Source organism: Oxyura jamaicensis, chromosome 2 (assembly GCF_011077185.1).
Source record: "Oxyura jamaicensis isolate SHBP4307 breed ruddy duck chromosome 2, BPBGC_Ojam_1.0, whole genome shotgun sequence".
Taxonomy (NCBI): Eukaryota; Metazoa; Chordata; class Aves; order Anseriformes; family Anatidae; genus Oxyura; species Oxyura jamaicensis.
In genome coordinates this window covers 16,090,837-16,118,585 of record NC_048894.1, presented here as the reverse complement: position 1 = coordinate 16,118,585, position 27,749 = coordinate 16,090,837, and the positions used below count along the sequence as shown (strand labels likewise).

Genomic DNA, 27,749 nt, shown 5'->3' with positions numbered 1-27,749 from the left:
ACCCTGCCCTGAGCCTGTAACGTTAAACATGTAAGAGACCTTAAAGATCACCTCACTGCCCTGGGCAGGGATACCACCCACTACCTCAGCTTGCCCAAGCCCCTATCCCTTGAATTATACCCGAAGAGGGGGCAGGACGGCAGCCTCCAAGCGAGCTCCAGACGCCCTGGGGGGCCGGGCGAGCCCCGGGAGCCTCCCGCGGCCGCTCCGCCCCGCTCCTCCCGTCCCATCCCATCCCTTCCCAACCCATCCCGGTCCGTCCCAGTCCGTCCCATCCCATCCCAGCCCGTCCCGTCCCGCCCCGTCCCGCCCCGCCGCGGGTGGCGGGCCCCGCAGGCTCGGCGCCTCCCGGCTGCCGCGGAGCGCGGCGGCCCCGCCGCCACCCGAGCGAGGGCCGCCGGCGGAGCGGTGAGTGCCGGCCGGGCCGGGGGGAGCGGAGCGGGCCGGGGGGGCTCGGAGAGGAGCTGCCGGCGGCGGTGGGGTCGCGGCAACCCCGCTGTGCACCTGCTGGGACCCCTCGGTGAGGGGGGGGTGTCCGCCGGCAGCCCCTCAGTCCCCGGCGGAGGTCGGGGGGTGCCGCGGCGGGAGCAGCCCGCAGGGGTCCCCGGGGTGCTGGGTGTCAGCAGGGGTGGCACCGGGGGTCAGAAGCATCAGCCCACTCCCTTGCAGGGGGTCTGTTCTCTGCCCGGCAGTCTGCCCGGCAGTCGGGGGGGTCTGGTGGTTTGTTTCCCTTTTCCTTGTTTCAAAGCGCTTGCTGTTACGGAGGGGCTCTGCGCGGTTATGTCAGAAGGGATCTGCGCTGCTATGTCACTTGGTAATTGGCTCAGAATTACAAATTACGGCCCCGATCTGCCCCTGGGTCTGTGCCAGTGGACTCCTGCATCTATTAAAGATTTTTTTTTTTTTTTCCTGTTTTGTCAGAAGTTGAGAATAATAGCTTTTTTGTGGCGTGGACCCTGCATGTTGAGTTACCCAGCCCGTGACTTTAAGTGAAAATATGATCTAACTGAGTGCTCAGGCTGATCCACACAGGCAAGACGTTAAATCATGGCCAGTGACAATGGGAATTGTGTCCTGCGAGAAGCATTCAGCAGTGCTTCTCCCCGTGAGCTGGAGCGTTTTCTTTTCATTGATTTAAAAGTGCTGGTTCTGCCCAGAAAAGCTGTTGCTGCTTGTGGGGAACAGGCACGTGGAAAATAGCAACCTTCCAGCTTCAGACTGAAAACGATTGTATTAATGACAGAGAAAGGCTGTGCAGCTAAGGGATGCAGCCGCTGCGAGAGCCTCAATTTGTCCCAGCGCTTCCAGTGTCTATTCACTGAGGCTAGACCTGCCCTACCCTGTCATGTTCTTGCAGTTCTACCACACGCCAAGGTACGTGGAGGAAAAAGTGTGGTCCTGCTAGCTATCTCCTTTGCCGAGGATGCCGAGGGCAGCATGAGTGAGGAGGAGACCAAGGCAGGTTGCTGCCCCAGGCAGCTCCTTCCCCTGGAGGCAGGATGCTCTCTAGGGTGTCCCACTGGGCAGTGTGCTGCAAAATGCCAGCTCAGGCTGTTGTTTCAAAGGTTCGGCCCCATTTCTGCATCCTCACCCTGGTGATGTTCATGCTTTCTCCTTGCTGCAGCATGTTTGCCAGATCTTGGAAAATACTGATCGTTCAGAGCTTGCCTGGCTGTGTGTGTCAAGTGGCATGTTACAGTGGTATATTGTTCTTTAGATGCATAATTTCACTGGCCTCTTGTGACCTAAAAAGCACACAGAAAATAAACAAGGGCATATTGTTCAGTGGGAAGGATGCAGAAAATCTTCTGCCCTCAGCCGCCTGGTTAGGAAAAGGTTACTTTTAAGTGTAGCTCCTGATTGCCAGAGAAATGACATGGCACATGTGAGCTTGGTTTTTGCCAAGCAGACTTTATTTGGGAGGTGATGTATTTCTGAACTTCTCGGTCACCTTGGAACTCGTTATGAGTGCAGAGCAAAGTCCTGTCCAGATCTTCTAATTAATTTGGCCAAAGGCCATCCTAATTAACCTTGAGGGAGTTCAGGGGTGGGAGAGCTTGGTATGAAACAATTGTTCTCTTGTAATTTGCTTTTCACAATGCGTTGACCCAAACAAGAGCTGCATCTCTAAAATCCTCTGGGTCTCTTGCTGAAGCCATTACACCAGTTTGTTTGTTTTTTAACAGATGTTGTTTTTATTCAATGCTTGAGTGGAAAGGGTTATCTCACTTTCTGCAACCTTGTTATTGTGCTTTGTTTTAAGAGCCAGTGGACTGGGGCTTGCTGGGGAAGCTTACTCACCGGTTCCAGCGACAAAGGAAGGGGCTGGTCAGCCTTCCAGTGGTCTTGATGTGGTCATTAAGGTCTCTATGTGAACTGATGGCATCTTTTCACATCTATGTAGAGATGACCTGCAGTTCTTTTGGTAACGGCAGTGCCTACAGAGAGCAAAAATGGGCAGCAGACTCTTTGTCACCCAAGTGCATTGCAATTAGGATATTAATAGAAGTCGTCAGCCATAACTTGGACCATCTCAAATGGTGGGGCAAGGGAAGGGAAAATTTACCAGCCATTTCTGAAACTTGAGGATAGTTCCTCTTCCCCCATCATGATGCTTGCTGCTGGCCTTTTTGGTCCCTGGTTCTCCTCTGTGCTCAGGAGCCGTGCCGCCTTTCACCCCTCTGTACATACCCTACCAATGCACAGGAGAAGTGGCTGTCTTAATTTTGTCTACAGTAATGCTCTCAAGTGCTACTTTGGCTTTTATTTTCTGGTAGTGCAAGGGGTCGGGGGGAAATCCTGCTGAGACTACAAGGCAGGACACACAGGCGCAAGAAAGGAAGATCAAAGACGTCTATAATACAGGAAGAAGCATAGGGTCAATCCAGAAGAGAAGGCACTCGATTATACATACAAGGGTAATATAGAAGGGATAACAGCACAGGAGAGGATGGTAATGTCTGAAAATGAGTAAACAAACAGACGTGTAAGACTATGCTGAGAATTTATTTACCCCAGCAGACACAATCCTTATCTCTTTGAAAGAGGAGAAGACCATGCCAAGCTTGGAGCGCCTCCGCTCCCAGCCGCATTTGTGAGCGGGAGAAAGTGTTTGTTTACGGATCGCTCCTCCGTGAGCCCTGGCCTGATGGGCCGGCCCGTCCTGCTGTGATTAGTAGGATGCTAATGTGCGTAATCCTTTTGATCACAAAGCCCAGGCTCTATAAGTCATGTCACCGTCACCTCAAAGAAATTCAGCCTCGTGATGGATCCCTTATTAGAAATTTGTACTTTTACATATTTAATGCAGTTATTATTGACATTGTTTTTTTTTTTGGTTTATACAAATGAGAGTATTTCTGTTAAAGAACAATTACAAAAAAACAAACAAACAAACAAACAAACAAAAACAAAAAAAACACGCTCATGCAGTCTTAGTGTGGGAGTTGCTTATTAGCACTTTGCCCACAGGTATTTGAGGTGAGATGATTAGCCCTTAGCATCCTGACTTTAAGATGTGAACAACAAATGTGATTGCATTTGCTTTGTTCCACCACAACCCTGATGGATCTCTCTGTACAGAAGTGTCATAACAGCATGGAAACATTCATCTGGGTTCTAAAAAATATTCTCTGAAGCTCCTTTTGGGGAGGGAAAGAGTTAGCTAATTACGCTTTGTTTAATAAATGCACTATTTTGTTCTCTTCTTGCGACAAACAAAAGCTGTCATTTGGGGAAATATACCATATGCTGCCAATTGGTCTAAGAACTCGTTATATCTGCTGTACAGAGTAGCAGAGAGTGCTCTTTAACAATTGCTCCTTCTCTGAAGAAAATCTGGACGGATTTCAGTGTAGCAATGTGCTGCTCAGTCGTCGGTGGGAGCGAGCCGTTGACATTTTGAAAACCAGCTAATACGAGCAGTGGTGTCTGTGCATGCCTGGACGTTTCCTCTCCCCATTTATGCCTTTATTTCTCCTTGGATGCTTTGGAGCCTCAGCAAATGAATGCTCAGTCAGCGCTGGGTTAGGCTACAGCAAATTTAAAAATCAACACTATTTCAGATACAAACTCCCAGCCACGCACCATCAGACATGTATTTCATCATTATGTGAACCCAATACTCAAACACCCACAGCACTTAAAAAAAATAAATCTAGCTCTGTGCCATTTTTTCTTGGCAAATCTGAGAAGGCAAGCCTTGAAATCTGACCTGAAACCCAGCAGAGGGGGAGAGCAGCAGTCACTCGTTACGGCCTCCCCCAGCGGAGGAGGCGCTTGGTGCTCTCTCTCATGCCCTGGTGGGTTTGCTGATGCATCTGTGCCAGCGAGATAAAAGACAGGAATAACTACCTTCTTACAGACAGATAAACTCTTTCTTTAACACTCACTCCTCTCCTCCTCCCCACTTCCTAATTTTATTGGAGCCACGTTGGATCATTCATTTATTCTCTGGCTTGGTTCCTTGGTGATTTCAGTGAGTACTTCTTGCTCGAAGACTGCAGAGAGGATGTGAGCTATAATTTTCCCTTTCTGTGAACCTCTGCATTTCAGAAAAAAATTTGAACCCTCCTGCCCATAGGTAATGAGGATTAAACACAAAATTCTCAGATTCCTTTTTTGTTTCTGTGAGGTGAATGAGAGAGACTCACTTGGAAAGGCATGTGGAGCCACCATAACACTGAATTATCTTCCAGCAATGACTCTAGCACGTCTTCACATCTGGTCAGCAAAGCTGATTATGCATTTAACACAAGTGGCTTTGAAACCCTTGGTGTGGTGTTGGCTGCAGTGGGAACGGCCTTGAAGCTCTGTCTGGTGTGCATCCAGATCTGATCCCAGTCCTCTGGATGGGACCCGTCCTCGTGCCTCTGCTCAGGTCATCTGCTGCCTCTTCTGTGCACAGGCTCCTTCAACGTGTGGTGTTTCTCGTGCCTTGTGCTCATTTTGGGCCATCACCTGCCAAAGGGCCGCGTGCTGGTCCTCCTCACCTGCGTGTGGCTCCTGGTGGAGGTACAGCAGCGCTGTTCGTGTGAGTGTAGGCCCCTAGGAGAGATTGGAGGCCAACAAGCTGCAGTTGAGGAACCAAGTGGGAAAACAGTAAGACGGCATCTAGTCAAATATTCAGAATTACAGGTATAGGGCATTTCAACAAAACAATACCTTTGGGCCGGGGAGGAGGGGGAGGAATGTCAAACTGTTTAGTTTCTGTCCCAAATCCCTTGTGTCTAGGTTAGGATCTGCTTTATTTCCACCGTTCCTGATAGATGGCCCTTTAGCCTGTCCTTGAAAACCATTGCTGGTGGAGATTTGTAGCTTTCCTGTGTTTGACTGTCCTCGTGGTTAGACAGTCTCTCCTAATGTCTAACCTAAGCCTCCCGTGCGGCCTGCTGAGACAATCACTTCAGGCTCCTACATCAGTAGGGAGCAGGACAAGATTATCGCTGCCTGCTAGCAGCCTGACATATCTGAAACTTGTTATCATGTCTCATTGTCTCATTCTCTCACCCCAATCCCTCCTCCCTTTTCCTCCAGTTAAACAAGGCCGCTTCTTGTAGCCTCTTCTCGAGGGGTCACACTCCGTAAACCTTTTATCGCTCCTGCGAGTGGCTGGCAGGGAGCAGCTGGAGGCAGGGCCCAAAACTGGGGGCATGGAGAGGAGCAGGACAGCCTGACACGAGATGCTCCTCTTGGGTTATCTCCAAATGTACTCGCCTCTGGTGCCAAGTCCTGCACTGTTCTTGATGCCTTTTCTGTGTGGCTCTAGGCCCCGAGACCCTTCTGCTGTACCGCTCCATTTTGTACTTGCACATCTTCCTTCTTCAGCGTGGTGCTTTGCACCTGCCTGTATTGAATCTGTCATTCACTTCAGATCGGTTCTCTAATTTATTAAGATTTTATTCTAATTGTAATCCCTGAAAATGCTCGTAGCACTCCCTACTGATATGTAATTGTAATCTTTGTTCTAATTTACAAGTTATTAATGGAAATACTGAATAGAGCAAAACCCCCGGCAGAGCCCTTATGTGTCTTATCAGGTTGACATTTAATTTACTCACTATTCCTTGAGTGCAGATTTGGAACATTTGTATATCCACCTACGATAATATATTATACATAAATTGTATTCACCTGTTTTGCATATAAGACTGTCACATGCATCCATCAAAAGTTTTCCTCCTTCCCATGTGCAACTTCCGTATTTTCCCCCTAGTCACTACGCTACCGACTCTGTCGAAGAAGAAAATTAAATTGATTAGACTTAATTTGCTCTTGACAAGTCTGTGTTTTCTGTTTTCTTATGACTTTATCAAGTGGGAGTGGATGCAGCTGCAGGGTTGCAGGGAGCTGGAAATTGCACTGCTGGGCCGCGCACTCGTCCCCTCTCCCTCCTGCTCTGTGATAAATCAACACCTACCAGAAGTATTTACAAGTGGGTTGAATAATCTGTCTGAGTTGGTATCAAAGCCAGGCTGTTTGGTCTATGATACCTCAGATCCGTCTCTTTCCTCGTTTTGTTTGAAGTTAGATAATGTTTGCCCTTCGCCCATCCTCTGAGAGTTTCTAGGAGGTATTTGCTAATGGCTTGGAGGCTGCTACTTCCCTGCTCCCTCCTTACTCCAGGCCTACGCTTAATTAGGCCCCACTGAGCTGAATGCATCCGACTTACATTAATGTCCCCTAACCTCTTTTCTCTGTGTCCTGGACTAGCTTTGCATCAACTATCTGATATTCAATCATAGTGAATGTTACTGTTGCAGACTTTTCAATGGCATGAATTTCTTCTTCACCATCTGAACGTGTGTCTGTCAGCAACTGAATGTGGTGCCGGCTCTTTCTGCAGCACCCGTGGTTCTGAGCAGAGGGCAGGGGCTCAGCACGCCAGGTACAGCCGCAGAGCAGCCTGCCCTTTGCAGTCCCAAATGCCTCCAAAAGGATGAAACAATCAAGGTAAACGTCTCACTGAATGTGTGTGGTTTTGATAAGCTGTCTCGTATGCACACATGCAAAAACAGAGTGAGAAAACAGGAGAGATTACAATGGGCAAAGACTTGGATATTCTCCTGGGATGTAGCTCAGGGTTATATTTAGTCTGAGCTAGTAGTTCCATCTAGTATTGTAACTTCAACTACAAGAACCTGTTCTCCATTGCTATAGTCTGTCAGGCTTTTATCGCTTCATCTGAGACTTTCAGGTTGTGTGTCTCTCTCAGGCTAAATTTATTCTAATAGCGTCAGCCAAACCAATTCAACCATTTCCAAGAAAAACTAGGGAGAGGAGGAAGGAGAGAAGGAATGTTGTTTTGCCCACATTAAAAAAGGGAAAGAAAAAAAACCTTCCAGCTTCTTGGTTGAGAGCTGTGGTGCCATCACGCTCAGGAACAGGATCTATGGTTACAAGGCTCGGAGATGTCTGTGCGTGTTCTCAGCAGACTCGTCTCTGATTCCAGCCACTGTTTTCCCAAGGTTTTTTCCTCATATCCATCAGCATCTTACAACTTCTGGTGCAGTGCTGGTGCCCTCATTGCTCCTACGGATGTGTGAGCAGAGTGTGCCTGCGTAGCCCCAGCTTTGCCCAGGGAAGCTTTTTCTCGGTTTCCCAAGGAACCAGGAATGGAGGCACCGGCGTGCAGAGAAGTAAGAAACTAATGGGGTGGGAGGGAGATGCAGGCTGTCTGGCCAAAAGTGTTGGTATTGGATTAGGTGGACAGAGGGATGCTTTTCTTCATTGTGTGGGCACCTGGATTGCCCCACATGGCACAACTTGCAGACCCCTGGGCTCTTGCAGCAGTTGCTTTCAACATTCCTTGTTCAGTTTTAACACTGTGCTTCAGAAAAATCTGGTTGCAGACATTTCAGACTGGGCTCCTGGAACGGAGAGGGCTGTTTTCACTTTATGCTGTCTACATAAAAATACTTCTGTCTGGCACGTGTCTGATATAAAATGAGAATAATGTCACTGCGTACTCTAACAGAAGTGAGTGAAGATAAGCTAGCTTAACGTGTGACCCATCTAGATAATACACTTTGTAATTCAGATGCCTGTTAGTAACTCCGTCGTCAGAGCAGTGTCTGGTAGCTGCTGTAGATAAAGCCTGTGAAGACCAGCATCACCTGCCCTGTGCATCAGAAGAGGCAGGAGTCCTGCAGACTTCAGTAGCCTGGAGGCACGTAATCACAGACTGCAGCAAGTCGTTTGTCCATGCAGGGTGCCTTGATTTTGGCAATTCGTGATGGTTATGTGCTTCGTTTTGCAATGTGAATAATGCTCCTTTGTTACTTTCTGTTCTGTCAAGTTGGACGGAAGTGCTTGTAAAATATTATAAATGGTTACGCAGAGGCGGGCAGGGAGAGTTGTGTGCAAGAAGGACTTCCAGGGGTCACGTTCGAACAGTTCAAGGGTTGCCACCTTCCACTTTAAGTAACAGAGGGAGGGAGAAGTGTGACAGAGGGCAGCCAGCTCCGTGCCAGTTCCCTGTCACTTCTGGCATCCCACTGAACTGCTCCCCCAGGATCAGCACCAAGCGAAGGAGCACGCCAACAGCCTGCCCTGAGTGCCGTACAGAGGACGTAGTGGCACACAAGCCCTTTTGGAGCCCAGAGGTAAGAGCTGCAGTCGCCACTGCTGCAGGTGTTGACATTGGGCCATCTCTGCCAGTTGTGGTGGTGGCACCCCCAAAAATAAGGCTGAGGAACCCCTGCCACTGAGCAAACCTGCAGATAGAGGCAGAGCACCAGCAGAAATCTGTGCGATTCCCCTTCCAGGAACAAGCTGTAAGAGCAGCGCAGAAGAAGCCCCAGCACCAGGTTTCTTCAGGGGCTATCAGGAGACTTTGGGGCTTTTCTGCAGAGCAGCAACGGGATCCGTGCTCTTGGACACTGTCCCTGTGACAAGGTGCTCTGATGGCCTTTCTCCTATTGTATCCAGCTCCCGGGGCTGCGGGTCCCCATTGTCCCCATTATCCCCATTGTGTTCATGCACGCAGGGGCCACGCAGATTTCCGCAGCTCAGCCCGCGCTCGCTCCTCTCCATCTGACAGCGCCGTGGAGAAGTTTCCAGAGAAAAGCTTGGCCCCCGTTTGCAGCTTAATGCGGAGCTGTGCCGGCTGACAGGGACAAGTCGGAAACCCTGGCAAGATAGCAGGCATCCTCAGGAAGCAAACCCTATCAGAAAAGCACTGATGTCATTGGCAAACAAAACAAATGAGCGCTGGAAAAACAAACTGTTTTGCAGCGTTGTTGATCTTGCCTCAAATTAGAAGCTCTGCACAGCCTTTACTCTTTGGCCCAGTCTCACGGATTATTTACAGGATGGCACCGCAGCCATGGTTTTGCTACTCCTGCCGGTCCGATCCCTTTGATTTTAGTTTTTTAGATTTATTTATCTAAGGGAGGGTGGGAAGAGCATCCCAGCACTGCAACCAGTTTTGGAAAGCTGGCTGGTGCCCCTGTGGGCATCGGGTGCTGACGTGGTTGATGTCCTGTGGGCTTTGCTCCTCCTCACCAGAAAGGGGGATCAGAGCGAGCCCCACGGCTGGGGGTTCCTTGTCCCCTTGCCTTTGCCTCCCTGATGTCCCCGTGGCTACAGCAGGAGGCAGAGAGGGGGTTAAGCCGTGCTCCAGCCTGACAATAATAGCAGGAAAAGCACATTTCTTCCTTGCACCTGTGAGCTCTCCGATGGGCTTTCTGCCGTCTCTGGTAGTCACATTGGATCTTTCTCTCGTTAGAGGCTGAACAGCTCTAGCAGCCAGCTGTTCCCCTTGCCCTGCTCCTACCTGGCTCCTCGCACAGTCCAGGGTGGGGGGCGGATGGAAAATCAGCTTTTTAGGTCAGCACTCAAAAATAAACCACAAAGCCTTCCCTTCCCTCCAGCAGGGAAGGGTCCTGCTCCTCCCTGTTTTCTGCCTGGTTGCTGGCTCGGATACTCGGAGCGCTCACTGGGAATGTGGAGTCCTGTCCTAGCAAGGGAGACTCCTAAAGTATTTTCGGCACAGAGCTTTATTTCTCTGTTTTTAAAGGGTGTGTAGTGTTACATGAGTGAAAAGGGAAGAGATTCATTAAGCTTCAGAGCCAAACCGGTTTAAATGCTAAGCAGGCTCTCAGGCTGCAAAGCCACTTTTGCAGCCGTGCAGGTTACCGGCTAAATCGTGGCTCTGCATTTAAAACATGCAAGTTCTTCTGCATTAAAAAACTGCTTTTCTACAGCGTGAGCTGCCCTGGGGCCAGGGCAGTGCAGGGGCTCCCTGTGTGCCTGGAACCACAAACTGGGCTGGCCCCAGCAGCCACAGGGCATCCAGCAGACAGCGTGAGCAAAAAGTGGATGGGGATAAAGCTGGAGAGCTGCAAGGTGGCTGCAGTATGTGGAGCACTACGCCACAGAAACTGGTTTAGGTACTAAGGCAACCCATCGGCTTCTGCGGGTAGCTAGCCTGAGAGGTGTAACACTAATAAATGCGCAGCAGCCGTCTCGGTACGTGCTCCATCCAAAGTAAATTATTGTTAATAGCAGTGAAGAGGGTTCTCCCTTACCTCTTGCCCAAGAAGAGCACTAGAGCCCTGTGTATCAAATGTACTTGCTTTTCCTGGTCTTTGCAGAGACGATCTCCGTTTGAGTGGCTGCTAATGCTGGGCTCCTGTCCCTCAGGTAGACCTACCACACCTCAGGTAGACCTGCTAGACCTGTGTGAAGGACACACACCACTCACCAGGCATGTCGGATGAAGTCCTTATGCAGCAAAAATTGTCTTGAGTGGTTTATGTTTTACATAACAAGTCTATTTCTGCATGTTTCACTTCTCATTTATGCACCATTTTTTTTTCTGGTAATGCAGTTCGAGCACAGAGGAATATCTCCGGGTCGGTTCCTTGCTGTGCACAACCTACAGAATAGATGATTACCTTCCAGCCATTTTAAAACTACACAAGAATGGGTATTCTGTAATTGCCATAACAAGCTGCGAGGGGGTACAGACAATAGAGATTGTTTCCAGCCAACTAATTCAGTTTGCTGAAGCTCCACTGGAGTCGGTGAAGAATTGGGGACTGTCACCGGAGAGAAAAATCTGGACTGTCCTGTGTGTTGGGAATCATCGAGACGCAGCAGACACGGGCATCTCAGGTTGATTTCAGTCGGTTTTCACAGGGAAAGCGTGCTGTAAAAATAGAGCACGCTTGAAATCTGAGGCTTCGTGTTATTCTAGTTGAGCATTACTGGTTTCCAGCAGGTCAGCCTAGGCCAAAAGGAAAATAATCTGTAAAAAAGACTGTTCAACTAAGGTATTGCATGGTATTACCTGGGTTTCTCATGTGGTTGCCTGATGAATTTTTGTTCTCATGCATATATTGTCCTTCATGTGAACATTTTTTCTTAATGGGAATATGCAGAGCTGCTGGGAGAGGCAGGTTGCCTTGTAACCCGTCCCCTCCTCCCGTAGCACAGAGCACACCTCTCCGCCACAGGAGGAAAGCTGTTTTTTTAAGGAGACGCCTGAGTCAGACGGTGGGTTTACCTCTGGTGCAAGGATTTGGGTGAAATCTGAAAGCTGCAATCAGCGCTGAATTTGTCGGCGAGATGGACTGAGTCAGCAGCACGGCATCTGCTCGGTGGCTGAGCACGTGTAGGGGTGTTGTAGGGGAAGGTCAGCATGGGACCCAGCAGCATCTGCCTGCACTTCAGCTGATGTGCTTTATTGTAAGGGTGGAAGGCTGAGGCCGAGGGGTGAAACGCTTGGCTTCAGCAGCCCACCAGCTGATGAGGGATGCCTTCCCGTGTTTAAAGCAGTCTTCTGTTTGTTTGATTTTCTTTTTCCAGTGATGGGTCCTGCTGGAAAGAGCTTTCTGATGGCGCAGCTGTGAGTGAAACCAGCACAATATGTTCAGTGTCGAGGACCTCCTGATTTCTCATGGATACAAATTGTCCAAAAACTCCCCTGCTTCATACCAGAACAGATATGATGGATACCGGCGTGAAACCGCAGGGAACAGATCTGCTCAGAGACCGCTGAATGGGTTCGAAGCAGACTTGAGAGCTTACAGCAAGAAGCCTCTGGTGAAAACCAACTCGAGCAGCACCGAGAGCAGCCATGGGAGCCAAGGGAGGCGCGCGGGTCCTGGTTACCACCATGACCTTCAGGGTTTGTCCACTTTTCATACTTCAGAAGGGGGGTAAGTTTCAGCATCATGCCATGGCTTTGCTTTCTCTTCCTTTGGGTTCTGGGCGGATAACTGAGCATGTCCCTAACCCGTGACACCATCTTCCTGTGATCCTTTCCTGCTAGTGACCATTTCCATGTGCCGCAGGTCCACACGAAGCAGCGGCACATCTGCTCGCCTCCTGCCAGGGGAGGCCTCTGAGGATACGGGGGTGGTGGGAAGTGGCCACCTGAGGGGAAATATCGTTTACTCATATGGTCTGTCACAGAAAGGCCTTGCCGAGGGGCTCAGGAAAGCTCAGTCCAAGCGCAATAAAAATAAAAAGAGGGGCAAAAGCTCTTCCTTTTGTAAGTGAGTAGTTTTTAAAAAAAATGAGCCCAGCTTCTTCTGCCACATTCATGCCCTGGTTTTGTGGTGGGTTCAGCCTCATGCAGCTGTTGGCGGGTGTTCCTCCACCCACAGGGCACTTTCTGGTTTTCCTAAGGCTGCTCTTGTGGAGTAAACATGCGAAGGTGCCTGTGTGTTTCTTTTTAAAGCAGCTCAAAGCCAGTGGAAGCTCTTGTCGTCACTCCATAAAACGTGCTTGCACAACCGCCGCTGGCTTACCGCGGAGTACGTGCACGGCGGGGCTGGGGCAGGCCGGGCAGGAAGAGCTGTGTGTATACAGCACGGCTCGGGCATTGTTCCGTGGCTATTTGAGTGCTCCCTATGAACAAAGGAAAGGGGCGAGAGCAGGACTGGAAGCCAGCCCAGCTGTGACGGTGGTGGTTCGTGAGGAAAAGCCCCTTCCTCTTGCAGAACAGGCTTGAAACTGAAAGCAGGACGCAACGCTCTAGCCTTGGGATCTCATCCTCCTACAGAGACCTTCAGTAACGTGGCAAAGGCATGTGTCCCCTGGCTGCTCTCCCCATTCATCTCCCTTCCCCTTGCAAGGTTGCTTGCCTGGAGCAAGGATGGCTCCTAGCTGCCTGCCGCAGTAAGGATGGATGGGAGCGCTGGAAGCTGCACGTCCCGGCTGGGGAAGGCTCCCGGGTGGAGCCGTCCCCTCTGGAGCAGGCAGGAAAGGGCACGGGTTCGCAGGTAGTAAGGAGGATCCTCCGTGGTGTGCTGGGAGCTGGACGGCAATAAAGCGAGGAAAGAATTAAAAAGAACTACAGGGAAAACGGCTTTGAGTCAGGGAAAGAGGGGATGTCGAGGAAGGTGGCACTTGGTCTCGGAGTTCACAATGTGGAGAAAAACTGGTGTGAAGGAGATAGGGCTGTGCAAGGCTGGCAGCGACCGCAGCGCTTGCTGCTCCCACACCAGGTAAGGTAGAACGTGCTTCAGTGCCAGGGGATGTTGGCTGCCTCCCTGCCTCCTTCTGCCCCAGGTGAGGCCGCCACAGTGGGGGCTCACTCATCTGCCCCATGTCTGAGGTGTGGCAAAGGTGTCTGCAGCCACCAGGGATGGCTAAATACAAAAACAGAGCTCTCTGGTAGATTATGTCTCCTTACAACCCCTCAAAATGCAAGGGGTGGAACCCATCAGTCTGCAGCATGGTCAAATGTTATATCCTGGTTTTAAAAAGCTGCTTTTTATTTTCACATAAAATGGGGAACATGGCCCTGGAGATGACTTTGTCACACTTGAACACAAATAGAAATCTTATTGTTGCAGCAAACTCTAACTGCCCGTGAGCCTGTGGGGAGCTCTTACAAGGATCTCACAGCTACAAACGAGGGGGAGCCTTTGTAGCAGCCATCCCTTTCTTGCCATCACGGGTGTGCAAGAAAACAGAAGAGATTCAGACATACAGACACTGCTCTTTGGGCTTAGCAGGCTCCCTGCAACCATCTGATGCAGCCTTCCCAGTGTGGCAGAAGTTGGCATGGTGGCAGGAGAGGGCCAAAAGAGGCAACACATCTCCCAGCTGCTTTCTCTGACGTTCACCTGCTCCACAGCAGCTCAGGGCACGACACAGACTCCTTACCCAGAATCACCTACACTCATGCTCAGAGTGCTGGGTGTAGAAGAGCTGATGAGCACCCCAAAAGTAAGTGATGTTGTCCACATTGTTTGTGAAGTCAGGAGGTGATGCTGTTGTCTCCACACATTGGGAATGTTCCGCTGTTCTGCTGATGTGCTTTGCTGCACCCTGTTGTTCTTCAGGCAGGTTATGGGGGAGCAGGTGGTGAGGGTAATGTCCTGGCTGTTCTTGCTTAGCCGAGCATCAGGAGGCCACGCGGAAAAGGTTTGGAAGAGGCTGTGAGGCAAGGAGAATGAGGAAGCTGCCCCTATGGGTAGAGACAAGGAGGTTCGCAGAACTCCTGCTTCTCATCTGAGTGTGGAGGAGATGCACTTTGCTTCGTTATTTGTGTGGGAGGAACTATGTTGGTAGCTAGCGAATTTAGAGATAAGTAGATAGCATCATTAATGAGATCACCTGCTGCAAAAATTAGACAACTGTACTGGTGTTACAGCGTGGATGAGAGTATGTGAGGGTAGGATCCCAAAATAGAACAGAAGTTGCCAGTGTCCAGAACAGAGCTCTTTTTTTTTTACTCCTTGCTGCCAAATCCTGGAAAAAAGTTCCTTACAGTGCCTCTCTGCTGGGCCCAAAGTCTGTCCTGGTGTGTGTACCTCCTGCACCCTGAGCAGCTAGGTGCCTAATGCCTTCTCTTTACATACCAGGAGCCAAAAACAGGGACAGAAACTGCCATGCTATTGCTAGATGGCCCTACAATGGCCTCATCCTGCAGAGTTTTGACTTTGTAGCCATGCTCCTTTACTTCTGGTGGGTCCTGCTCCGGCATCGGGGCAGCTTTGACCTGCTGCTGGGAGAGTACCAGCTGGGTGAGATGCGGTCGTGCAGGCAGCACAGAGTGGACTGATGGCCTCCTTTCTTGCAGAGGCCTAAGATTCATTGAGAGCCAGCAATAGTTGATGCTTTTAAAATTATTTATTAGATTAATTCTATATAGATTCAATTCAAAGCAATTTATGACAGCAGTCATGATAGCTGTTAGAAGCAGGCCTTTTAGAAAAAGTTCACAGTGTTCAAATCTTCCTCTTGGTCCCATGGGACCCCTCTGTCCCTGGCTGCCACCAGAGAGCCAGCTGTGAAGCTCCCGCAAGCCGCTGTGTCCAGAAGCACATTTCTTCGTGCACCAGCGTGGTTGCAGCCTGGAGCAAGGCAGACTCATGCATTGGCAGCAGCATGGTCAGACAGTAGCTGCTGGAAGAGGTACCGTGAAATCTCGTTGTTGATGGCGTGCCCTGGATGCAAAGACCACAGCACGACTGGCAGTCTCCATCCAGGCGTGTAGCACTGCTGCGGCTGCAGTGAAGCATTTTGAACTTGAGGCGACTTTGGGATGCTTCCCCTTCCCACCGCTTCATTAGATCACCCAGCAGTGCCATAGATGTTCTCCACCCTCAGGAGCAGAGGAGTCCTCAGGCTGTGCTGGGCTGGAGGTCCATCAGGAGGCTGTGGAGCATCCCCTTGCCCTGCGCAGTGCAGTGCCGTCCTCTCCAGAGGCTTACAGGGCCCAGGAAGCAGTCTGTGTGTAATCATCTCCAGCTCCTGGGTCAGGCACTAGAGAGAATGAGATTCTCTGCCTCGTGAATGATTAGACCAGAGAAAAGATCAGGTTTAAGATGCCCTACATACCACCTTTTAAATGTCTTTTCTGAACTCGTGTTGCAGTGACTGTCAGTCACATGGTGGTTTGTTTCATGCTCAGAAAATTATTACGGAGCCTAGCTATTAATCTTTTAATCTTTAAAAATAAATGTAATCTTTCAAATAGCTTTAATAAATGGAGGAACACCCTTTCTGTAATTGAAGCTGTCCTAACTTAGAGCAAATTTACTTTAATGAATATCTGAGCTTGGGTTTTGTTTGTCTTTAAAAAAGCAAACTAACCCAAACTGTTCTTTTAGTGGTTTCCTAGGAAAGAGTTGAGTAATGCTTCCTTCCCTATTCCCAATTTCCCATTAAATCCTTTAAACAGGCAGCCCACTTCATTCCTGCAGTGTTAGCTGCAGATGCTGCAAATCGCAGCATTATTGCCCACCATACCACCTTCCCCCAGTGTTTTCATACTTAGGTTGATAAGAATTTGTTTTCACTTTATATTTAATGTTTCATTATTTTTTCTTGTTTCTTTGTTTTTAAGTCTGAATTAACCTTTGCAATAATTGTGATAGATTCACCGTCTCCGGAATTTAAAGATCAAGATTTTAGATGCTTTTCTAGAAGACCTGCTACCACTGAAGCAGAAGGGAATTCTGCTGGCCTGCATTGAACAGGATGTCAAGCCAAATAATCGTAACAGTCTCTTCTGATCTTGGAATCTATGACTCTGTACTTTCTGGGATTTTTTATAGTCCCTTTAATGATGAATGGTGAAATCACACCAGGTATTTTGTTCTTCCTAGCAGATCTGACAGAACAGAACGAGCAATCTCCCCATCCGCTCATGATAATCTCAGAAGAAGGCAGCTCTTGTTCGGTTGCATGTTTTTACATGTTGAAATGCGTAGAAATGTTTGTTGTTATTGCAATCAACTTTCCAATATAGGAGGCGTCCTGTTATATCTCATTGATTAATTAAGACATTTATTACTTTGTGGGGTTCAGCAACTGAACTGTGCTTTGTGCTTCAGAAGCAAAACACTTTGCTCAGATGTTAAGTCTTAATTTGGTTGAGTTAATGTGAACAAGATGCTCCTTATCCCAGCTTAGTTTTAAACTTTGTAGTCAGAGGATGAAGTTAATATACATAAAAGAAAATTACCGTGGACCTGGATGATGTAATTCTCATTCTGAATTTTAAATTATATTATCTTTTCACAAACTACTACTCAAATAGGGCGCTTTTAGTAGAAAAATGAGCTAGATTATACTGCTTATATACCTTGAGGTCGAGGGAAGAGGAAAAAATTCTTGGGTTCTATCTACAACCTTGTCCTATTTATGTCAATTTTGATTTTTCATTCCAGTCGTATGCTGGTGGCAGCTACGTTATAACAGCAGTTACACTGTTGGACACCTTAGGTACAAGAATAGCAGAACATGGTTCAAGTAGAAGATTATTTATATGAAAGGATACCAATTTTGTTCAGCGGTAATATACAAAATAGTTTACGGTCTGTTCAGAACACATGAAGAAACTGTTCTGTTCATGTAAACCTGTGTTCTGAATTTCTAATCTGCACTAAAATGTGTGATGTGTTTCGTATTTCAGTAATGGATTGTTGAAGTTCATCCCTCTTTTATTTAAAAAAAAAAAAAAAGTTATACATTTTGGTGTGTTTTAGGTTTAAGTATTGGTTCCACCTCACTCAGAGCTGTTCTAATACATGGCCATTGTTGTGGCATGTATCATTTCGCCCAAAGCCCTTTAAGGAGATTTGTTCCCTCAGAAAGATGAACAAGAACCAATGCAGGAAATGACGTTTAATTTCAGCTCTTGTACTAGGATGCAAATCGTGCTTCTTTCAGAATATATCTTAAGAAATAGCCCTCTACCTGTTTCCCCTTTCCTCTACTTTTTAGATTCCTATTAAACTTGCCTATCCCAGTAGTCCCCTTAAAGTTTATAGACTTTGGTGTAACAGAGTGCAGAAATAAATTCAATGTAATTATTTCTGTCTGCCAATTGAAGAGGGTTGTACATGTTTGCAGAGCGTGTAACTGTGTGCATTCGTGTCTCTTTCTAACAGCTTTGCACAGCTAACAACATGCCAGCGGAGCACCAGCTCCTTCACCATTCCTTTGCTCATGCTAACGACTGACTTAAATCCTCTCACTAAAATCATGAAGTGTTGTGGTTGCGAGTAATTACACAAACCCCATTGGCATAACTCAGCATTCGACCTCCTAACCCATGAGGGAAAGGGGCAGCTGCGGAAATTGCCTGTGACACTGCCTTTCTTTTTCAGGACGTATGACAGGCCTCAACTAGCGTGGTCTTCCCAGCCCAAGGCTGACAAGGATCTGGCCTACTGGCGGCGGCGAGGACAAGACTTCAGCGTGCTGCTGGGCTACTCCCAGAAAGGAGGCGTGGAAATGCAAGGGCTGGCAGCAGCCCACGGGGTGCCCCGGCACCCTAAGGACACTCAGCTGAAGGCAGGGCTAGGTGCCGAGTACGTCAGGAGAGGTGGCTTGCCGGAGAACTGTGAGGCGCCTGGCGACTGCACGTGGCAAAGTTTGAGGGTGGAAAGCTGGAACCAGCCAAAAAAGGTAGGAAGGCAAATGTCGGACAGTGACAGGGAGAAACTGCTCCAAGAGCTGTATTCGCTGACCCTGCGAGATGATGTGCTGAGTGCTCACAACAAGGGGAAATCGCAGTCCTTGCCGAGAGTCCTGTCGCCGGAGAGCATGAGGTGTGTGGAAATGCCCTCCCTGACCAACAGCAACAACTCCCTCAGTGTAAGTAAGGCCCCCTCCTACCCCCCAAGCAGGCTGGCCATGGAATCGGCCAAACACCACGAAACGGGGGGCCATTTCCTGCCCCTGGTGAAACCCAAGTATGGGAGACCTCTGATGCCTCCATCCTATGAACTGCAGCGACAGAGCAGGGCACCTGCTGAACCCGGTGGTTTTCAGGACCACTACCAGAAGGATGAACCCGTTCCCTACTTAGCCAAAGCACACGAGCCAAGGCAAGATGCTTGTGTTCAAGACTCTGGTTTGGAGCCCCCGGTCTATGTACCTCCCCCATCTTACAAATCCCCCCCCCCACCAAGCCGTGACTCCACATTCCCCCAGTGAAGTGCCTACCAATGCCACGCATGCCAGCAGCAGCCAGCAGGACGCTGCGGAGCGGGTTGTCTCCTGCCAACGACCGCCTGCAAATAGTGTTGAAACGGGGGCCGACCCCTGCAAAGACAACCATCTTCTTCACGGGAAGCAGAGCCATCCGAGACGCCCCGCTGACCACCTGCGTTCTGTTCAGTATATTCCCTTTGACGATCCTCGGATACGGCATATTAAAATCGCACCACCCGAAGGTCTGCAGGACAACACGAAATACAGTGAAAATGCACGTAGTCCCAGTTCTGGTACTTCGCAAGAGAGAGATCTCGAAGTACAGTACAACAGTGCCTTTTGGGATGCATCACACTCACCTGGTTCTGTAAAGGGAGAAAGAAATTCTGACAGCTCCGCTCACAGCAGCAGATGGTTGGCACCATCCATCCGAGATCAGGAAAATTGTGCCTTGCTGGACCAAAGAGACAGTCGTAGCACAACTAATCACAGCCCCCGTAATGAAGCCAGCACAGAGTACACAAAAGGCAAGCTTTCTGTAAGAAATTCACATATGGACAGCACCTGTGAGACCGTTACAAAAGTGAAAAAGTTTGAACCTGGAACTGGGATGCAGAGCAAAAAGAGTTCAAAGAAAAAAATGAATGAAACTATATTTTGTTTGGTCTCCATCCCAGTTAAATCAGAATCAAATCTGCCAGATACAGATAGGAACAACAACATAACCCAGAGCCCTGATAAGAATGGGTTTGATAACAATGGGGCTTTGCAAGAACAAAGTCTCTTAAGTATGTCTTCAACGGACTTGGAGTTACAAGCGCTTACAGGAAGCATGACCAATAAAAATGAGTTACAAAAACAAGAACTGTGGAGACCAGAAGAGTTCAAACAAATGAATGACCTCAGATTTATTCAGCCTGCAAAACACAGAGAGCTCAAATACTCTGGCTCCTGGCCAGGTGATCAGTACAAAGACCAGCAGACACAGACCAGTTTTGCCGAAGAACCTAACAGCCCACAGATTTGCCATGGTACAAAGCCTGGGCAGCCCAATAGTACCAAGCTGCTGTCTCCAAAGCAACTCGGATGTGCAGCATCCAGGACAGGGTCAAAACAGACAGGGTCGCCTTCTGACGAGAGAGGCTGCAGGCAGAGCGCTTACGGCATGAAGGGTCAGACGTACCTCAGCCAGTCCAGCAACAGCGCGTTTTCCAGGACTGCCACCTCTGTCCTGCAGGCCTCCTCGCCAAAGGGCCACCAGAGCCAGCCCGTGCCTGCCCAGGAGAGGGAAAACGGCCTTCTTCCCAAGGGCGATGTGGTTAAGGGAGAAGCAGGCGCTCCCTGCAACAGTAAAGAGCTGTTTGGGCAGTTCCTTCTGAAGCCCGTAAGTCGCCGTCCCTGGGATGCAATAAGCGAGCTAGAGAGTTTTAACAAGGAGCTGCAAGGGCAGGAGGAGAGCATGAGCAGTGAAGAAGACTTGGAAAGTGCTGCGGCTTCTCCGCAGGCACATGCCCTTCCACAGAGAAGGACGTCCAGAAATGAGAACCAGGAGCCAAAGCGTGGTGGGAGATTGGAAACGGTTGTGCCAGAGGTGCCTGTGTTTAAGTCAGGAAGAGTTAAAAGTAAGTCTGAAAGTTGGAGCCTGGGGACCGAGCATGGTGGCGAGCCGGGCTGCGTTGGCTCTCAACGCTCTTCGCAGCCAGGAGGGAGCAGTGAAGGAGTCAGGCCAGCAGATGGAAGCCTGATAACAGAAATGAGGGCAGAGGAAGCCAAGAACAGAGCAAACAAACAGCCCGTTCGTGCGGGACCTATCAAGAGATTCTTGTCCAGCAGCCCAAGCAGTTCCTACCATGGTAATCCTTTCAATAATCCTGTTTTACAGGAGATGAGTGAAGACCAAAATTACTTAGACTTTGTTAAACTCAGCAAAGGTGCAGCTCCTCAGAATGATCCAGTATTAGAGAGAGGCTCAGTGGTACGCTTGTCCTTAACTAAGAGGAACCAAGGGCGCTCTGAGCCAGATTTGAGGTCTGTGGGACTTGATGTAGCCCCAGGACCTGGTGCTAACAATTCTGATCACTCTTCAAATGCAAATGCAGTGGAAATCCCTGTGAATGAGTCCTTGCAGGCAAGAGCTGCAAGAATTTTAGGCATAGAGATAGCAGTGGAGTCTCTCCTTCCAGATGACCACGTTGGGCCTCATCCGGGCACAAGCCCTGCAAATGGTGCCCAGGACTTTGAGTCATCAACGGAGAGCACAGTAAGTGGCAAAGAAGGAAAAAAAGATGATTCTTATGAAGGCAGGCGTAAGTGTGGCTGGACAGAGAGCGCTCTCTTTGTTGGAGAGAGGAACCGATCGTTATACCTTGATGAATGCCAGGCCACTCACCGTGAAGGCAGCACTAAAACGTTGGTAAGGGAGCAAGCGTTTGAACAACCTGCGAGTCCCAGCCAAGGCGAAGACCAAAGCTCGGTGCCCAAGTCATCTGTGTATCAGCATTCGGAGAAGAGAGTGAGAAGGAGCTCAAAAGTGATTGAGACGCTCCAAGGCAAGCTCACGTCTCCCCCGAGCCGGACTGCCATGGACCGCTTGGTGCGCATGAAAGAAGTTGACTCCGTGTCCCGGATGAGACGCCTGAGCATTAAAAGTGCAGACTCGGGAGAGGAGGTGGACGAGGAGAAGCTGTTGAGGGCACAAGAGGAGAGAGGAAGCAAAGTGGCAAACTCGGGAGCTGTGTCCAAGCGTGTTATCTCCCTCAGCGAAAACGGATATTTAGCTGGAATGGACAAGAAGAAGATGGACAGAGATTTTTCTTTAGGTAAGACCCTGATATTGGAGATCCAAGTGGGTACTGCTTTCTTATGTAACGGGCACCATCACTTTGCCTATGCCCACGTAGTGACGCTCAAATAGTAACAGGCTGTAGGTGGTACTATCCCCAGCTGGTTGTCACCCCCTGTGCTCTCCCTGTGGAAGAGGTAACGAGCGATCCTATTTTAGGACAAGTTACTGTAAAGCTAACTTGTGACATTGAAACTCATTCACAGAGACTGGAGCGTTCCCTGCGGTCTGCGCTCTGTCTGATTGTTTCAGGGAACTGCCAGCTTCAAACAGCGGAGTTCAAAGACAGTCACTCTTGTGCCAGTGCTTGGGAACACGTGGTGATTTAGTGGCAGCCTCTCCTTGAATACGCATTTTTTCCCTCTCTGATACTTAAGTAGACACATACTATATCAGAGTTCAAGAGAAACTAAAAATAAAAATCTGATGTTCTTCTGTGAAGCCTCTGGGAAAAGGCTACATTAAGGGGCCTGGAAAATTCTCTCTCTCTCATTAATATTTTCCAGATCATACGTTGAGAATAACTGTTACTCCCAGGTCAAGTGGAAAGTTGTCTTTTTCAGTGAACACCTTTTTTTTTTTTTTTTTTTTTTTTTTTTTTTTTTGGTGTTCCTCATCTCTCAGGAGCACATAAACTTGTGCAGTCCATATGCATCCCCAACGCAACATGAGCTGTTCTCTCTCCAAAGCAGTGTTCATATGGCATCGTATTGAGCAACTGAAAATCAGTCATTGCCATAGATCTGCATAAAGGGATAAATGTCCCAGGCCACCTGTCTGCTACGTTACATGAACTGGAGTGAGTAAATGTATGGTGCGAAAATTGTTCAATTACTATTAATCTCCTTCTCCCTTTTTCCATCCTGTCTGCAACAGCTGACATTCTGCCTTGAAACTTGCACAGGTTATTCATTAAACCCCATCGATGTAAATCTGTTCACAGTTCTCCAGTACAGAGGGACTGAAACTAAACCGAGCATACTTTAAAGTAGGAGTATTTCTTTTTTTTCTGACCAAAAAAAATGTTTTTATGAGTTCTAAGCACTGACTCCTGCAGTCTTGCAGCCTTTTCCTCCGTGTCTTTTTCTTTATCCCACAGCTCTGCGTCTCTTTCCGCTCTGCACTGTATTCTCTAGACCCGATTTTCCAAGTGGGTTAATTCAGCTTCCTTGTACCCATCAGGTCGAGCACGCCCCACACGCCTCTCATATGCTTTCCTCCCATGGGGTTTTTGCCGGAGTGAAGAAAATAACTGTTGTGGTGACATGACTTCAGGGATGTATCAAAACAGATTGTGTGTGTTTTATTGGAGCCTTGTACTCAGAGCTATTCTGCAGTAAATTAGGTCTAATTTTATCCTCCTTGCTGACAATGCCAGGCTTGTATTCTGCAGTGCGCTCCCATTGCTGCAGTCCCCTCGCAGCTGCAACAGCCTTCCCTGCCTCTGGCCAGCGTGGCTGTCCCTTCCTGCTGCACCCACGCGGTGCTGCAGGATAACGCGTGGGGTGGGAAGCCTTCCCACCCACAGAGACCCTGGTTTGCTGAGAGCCACAAGATATTCCTGTGACCTTAGTGAGGCAGGACTGGAGATTTCTGTGTAGAAGGGCCCGATGTTTGTCTTCTCGGTTAACTCCTGCTCCATCTTCCAAGCTAGCTCGCTGGTACCAGTGAAAGCCAAAATGAGAGCTAAGCCTGGAACAGCATTGTATTTGTTGCTTTCAGGGCATAAATATTTCTCAAGTCTGTTCTATTTGGAGTGAGATAGGGTGATGTTAGTCTTATAATTGCAGACTGGGCTTGCCTTAGAGGCTACAGGCTTTAGGAGAAGCAGGCTTTCACATGTACAATGCAGCTGGGCAGCTGAACAGTCATCTCAGTGTAAGACCTCTCCTGAAATGCAGTGCAGGAAGCTGATCTTACTGTGTAAATACTGGCTTTAGAAAAACATCTCCAAATGTTCCCAAATGCACTGGATGTCTTTTCTCCTTTGCTGTTTGAAGACTGCTTCTGTGAGTCTAATCATCTGGCTTTGTTTTGTAGAGAGTATTTCAAGTTAGCTTAACCAAATGTTGAATAAATGTTTGTGCATCAGTGCAGGAATTCCAATATTTGCCCCTCAGATACAGTCTGATGCAGCCAAGAGTCTTCCTGGCAGCCTGGGCCTTTTGTGTCCTTGGTTTAGATGCTGAAGATCTGGGTAAGCTATCAGGGAATAAACCGGGCTGTGCAGTTCCACGTCTTGTGGCCTGATTTCCTCTCCCCCAAACAGGGAGCACCTCCAAGTTGTGGTGAGTTCTCACAGTGTGAATGTGCGTGAGAATTGGGCCATGGAGGCCTCAGGAAAATCAGATTCCTGAAATGTGAATCCATTTTTATTCTTAGGTCAACCTCATGCAGAGTAGTTGAGAATTTGTGTATGTTCTTGTAGGTTAAGTGGGAAAATACATTTGCAACTGAAAAAGTATCGCTGCTTTGGAGACATCTTCTCACACCATCAATGCGTTAAGCTTCGAAAGATGCAGCGTTGTCCTGGAGTGCACTGGCCCTCGTACACTATTTTTCCCTTGAGTTTTTTTGCATTCATGTGGTGTCTGCCCTTGAAGTCTGGAAATACCAGAAGAGGCTGAATAGTGATAAGCACTTCGGAAAACATAGGTACTGCTGGCACAGGCTCCTTTCTTAGCTGGCCTAGCAAGCCAGCTTGAGGAGAGTAGGCCAGAAAAACAATGACAGATTCCTCCCCAAGAATCCACCCACTAGGACCACATCTAGAAGTTCCCTCTTAGCCAGTCCCCCCTTGGTATGGGTCTGGATGCTGCAGATGGACGCTTGCATGTAGAAGTAGAAATCTCCCTCTGAGGATTTTTATGCCTGTTTGAATGAAGACATTCACTCACATCAACATAAAAGTCTCCGGGATGAGCGTTTTACTCTTGAAGTGTGATATTTATGTGCGCAGCTCTTCATGCTCAACTGTTTAAATGCAATGCTTTGGGAGCGCAGCCTGCGGGAGGAGCTTTTAAGGTTAGCACAGACACATGATTACATAAACGCAGCGGGTGGCAGCTCCAGTTTGTGCAGACCCTGTGTGCACCGAGACTCCTCCACAGGTAGCCCTGCTTCCTCTGCTCCATGGCTGCACCTAGGGTAAGACATCTGCAGGGCAGGCACATCTCACAAGGTGAAGCCCCAAAAGGATACAGGAGAAGGCCCATGTCTGCTCAGTGCATGGCCATCATCTGGATAAATCCAATAAAGAAGCCTGATAGAAGAGCGTCCTTGGGGATTCAGAGAAGAAATGCAAAGTGAGGTCTGTCCTGTGACCTGACAAGAGGTAGGCTAAAAGTGAAGGCCACTGTTAGCAAGCCAGTTCTCACTTCAGTGAGTAACGTTCAAACCGTGAGCTGCGGTTGTGCAGACTGAAGCAGGGATGTAACAGGGATGTAACACAGCAGTGCTTTCCGCCACGCCACTGAATGAATCTTGAGCTGGGGACCCAAAATCAAATGAAAAGACCCCGATGACTGAGCTGTATCACTTCTACCAGCCTTAAACACCCTGCTAGGAAGCTTGCAGCATTTCCCTGTCCTTAGTGTTCAGTACAAGGAGGGCAAATCTTATGCCTCTAGAAGCATCTGAAAAACAGGTGTAATCATTTAGCAGTCAGTGAGCTTGCTCCTACCTACCCAAGGCTTCCCAAGTTTTATCTCGATGCATTTGATCTGCGTTGCTCCCAGGTTACACCGGTGTAAGTACAGAATTTGGGTCAGGAACATAGTATGGGTCTTTAGGGCTATCAGCCCAGTTCTAGCTTCCTTTTTATATAAAAATCAGGAAAAAGATGATGGATTTCCATGGCTTGCTGTACCTATCAGTGTTGAATAAGTTTCACAATACCTTACTGATGGTGTTTTCTGGTCTTTTTCAGACACATATGACCCCACCAAAGTTGAAAAGGTGTGAGATGAACGGAGAGGAGAATAGAGATTCCTGCTCTACTAAGAATGTTTCAGTGATTTTTTTTTCTGGGTGCTTTTTGTTTGTTTTTGTTCTTTGATGCTTGGAAATTGCCTCCATTCGTGGTGTTCATGGTGTACTGATAATGCCTTTACCACTGCCACTAGGAATTAGCTATTCGTTTCTGAAACTGTTGCGGAGACCGCAGAAAAGTCTGACTTCTACGTTGGGACCATCTGGCTTTGTAGCATTAAGACTTAATGCCTACAGTTGGCAATTCAGTCTTCAGCAGGAATGATGAAGTGCATAAAGTGAGGCTTTTGAGCTTTCTCTTTGGTGTAAATGTAAACGTGGGAGATTAGCGAAATGATTTTGAAAAGAATGTGAATTTATAAGCTAAACTTCTAAGTCTCTATAGTGTAAACTTTGTTTAACTTAAAGGATTTCTGGCCATAAGTAGAAAGTGCTGCTGCACAAAGCGGGGGAGGAATGTGAGACAATGGTAGCGAAGGCTGATTGTGAAATTATTTCTGACTTCCAGAGTTTGAATTTACTCGGATTAAATACTTACTTGCCACCTAGAGAGAAGAAAAGCAAAAACCCCAAAGCTTCTAAAAGATGAAGACTTTTGTAGTACAATGTACAGAACGTGTAATTATAGTAGCTGGCAACTAGTGTTTCAGACCAATGCAAAGTATACCACTGGCTGTTTTGCACTCAGTATTACCTATTTTTGTTTTGCTGTTTAGAAATTCTTTATATGAAAGAATAGTAGCTGGTTTAAAATAGCCCATTTTAACAAAGTAACTATATTTCTTGTTACAGAATACTATCTATTTTTCTACGATGTAAACAATTGCTAACAAGTGGCAAGTATAAAGAAGTATTATTATTATTATTATTATATTTTAAGAAGACTTATCCGTCTGAGTGAAGGTGACCCAAGCAGATTTCACTTGTGCATCTTAATGCACACACCGTATTGCCACATATCCAGTAGTGCTCCCTTAGTTTGGTCGGAAAAGAGCCATCTGTGTATGTATGCGTGTATGTACTACAGGGTTAATTTCTGTTTTTTCCCCACTCAACCCTTGGATCGCTCTTCTTGGAGCCACTTTCTGAAGCGCAGCTGAGAACCGTCTGGGCTGGTGTTGCTGCCATAACATTCCAGTGACTGTGATTACCAAAAAAAAAAAAAAAAAAAAGGGTTTATGGGTTTGGATCTTCATCCCGGTGTCCTTGAGCAGCTCAGATGAAATACCTGGTTTCTTTCTTTCACTTAACTTCTTTTTGCACATTGTGGTTGTGGATTAGGCCAGTGTATGAAAATAAATAAACCTGGGTTCAGTTCTTCCCTGCAGCTAACTGGTGGTGCTGGGGAGGAGTTTAGCTGTCTTCTTTGAGGCATTCAAATACATGGCTTTAATGTATTTTATCTGCACACACAAATGCATGACCTACAGAGTTTATAATAAAGCCTATGCATTCTGCTCTTTGATACTGAATTAGCCTGCATAGGATCTGTGTCTTTAAAGCCTTTATGTCCACTCCTGTGCATTTTATGTAAGTACCTGTTCGCTAACATTCTTCAGATGACTTGTTCATGTGCATCACTGGTCTATTCTACTATCCTTTTTGTTTTGTTTTGTTTTGTTTTGTTTTGTAGCATAATTTTATTTTCTAAAATCTGATTTCTTGAAATATTTTTTTCTAAGTCTGTAATTTGGAAAGAACACTCATCCTGTGTTTTGGCAGAAAGAATTTCTTGTCTGTAACACGATTCTGTTACATATGGACTATTTAAAGCTTGTTTGAAAAGAAACTGGTGTATAATTTATTTTATTAACTCTTGTGCATGCTGTCTAGCAATGCTTGTTGACAAACTGTTCCTACCATCCTTATTACACTCACCTTTGTTTTAAAACAGTCATCTATCTCCATCTAGCACATCTGGGGGCTGGTAAGTGGCTGCAAAACATGTTTCCCACTGCTAATTCTGTCCATAAAGACCTGCTTCCGAAAAAGAATTGCTTCAGTTCTTACC

General features: G+C 47.8%; 1 protein-coding gene across 1 annotated transcript; it reads left to right on the top strand.

Moving 5' to 3' along the window:
* Positions 1-296: 296 nt before the first annotated feature.
* Positions 297-27,527, top strand: JCAD (junctional cadherin 5 associated). Its single transcript, XM_035317314.1, is given in 5 exon segments — positions 297-364; positions 11,811-12,164; positions 18,078-18,870; positions 18,872-22,068; positions 25,677-27,527. Coding segments are annotated over 3 exon segments (4,035 nt in total). The 5' UTR covers positions 297-364; positions 11,811-11,871; the 3' UTR covers positions 21,821-22,068; positions 25,677-27,527.
* Positions 27,528-27,749: the final 222 nt, after the last annotated feature.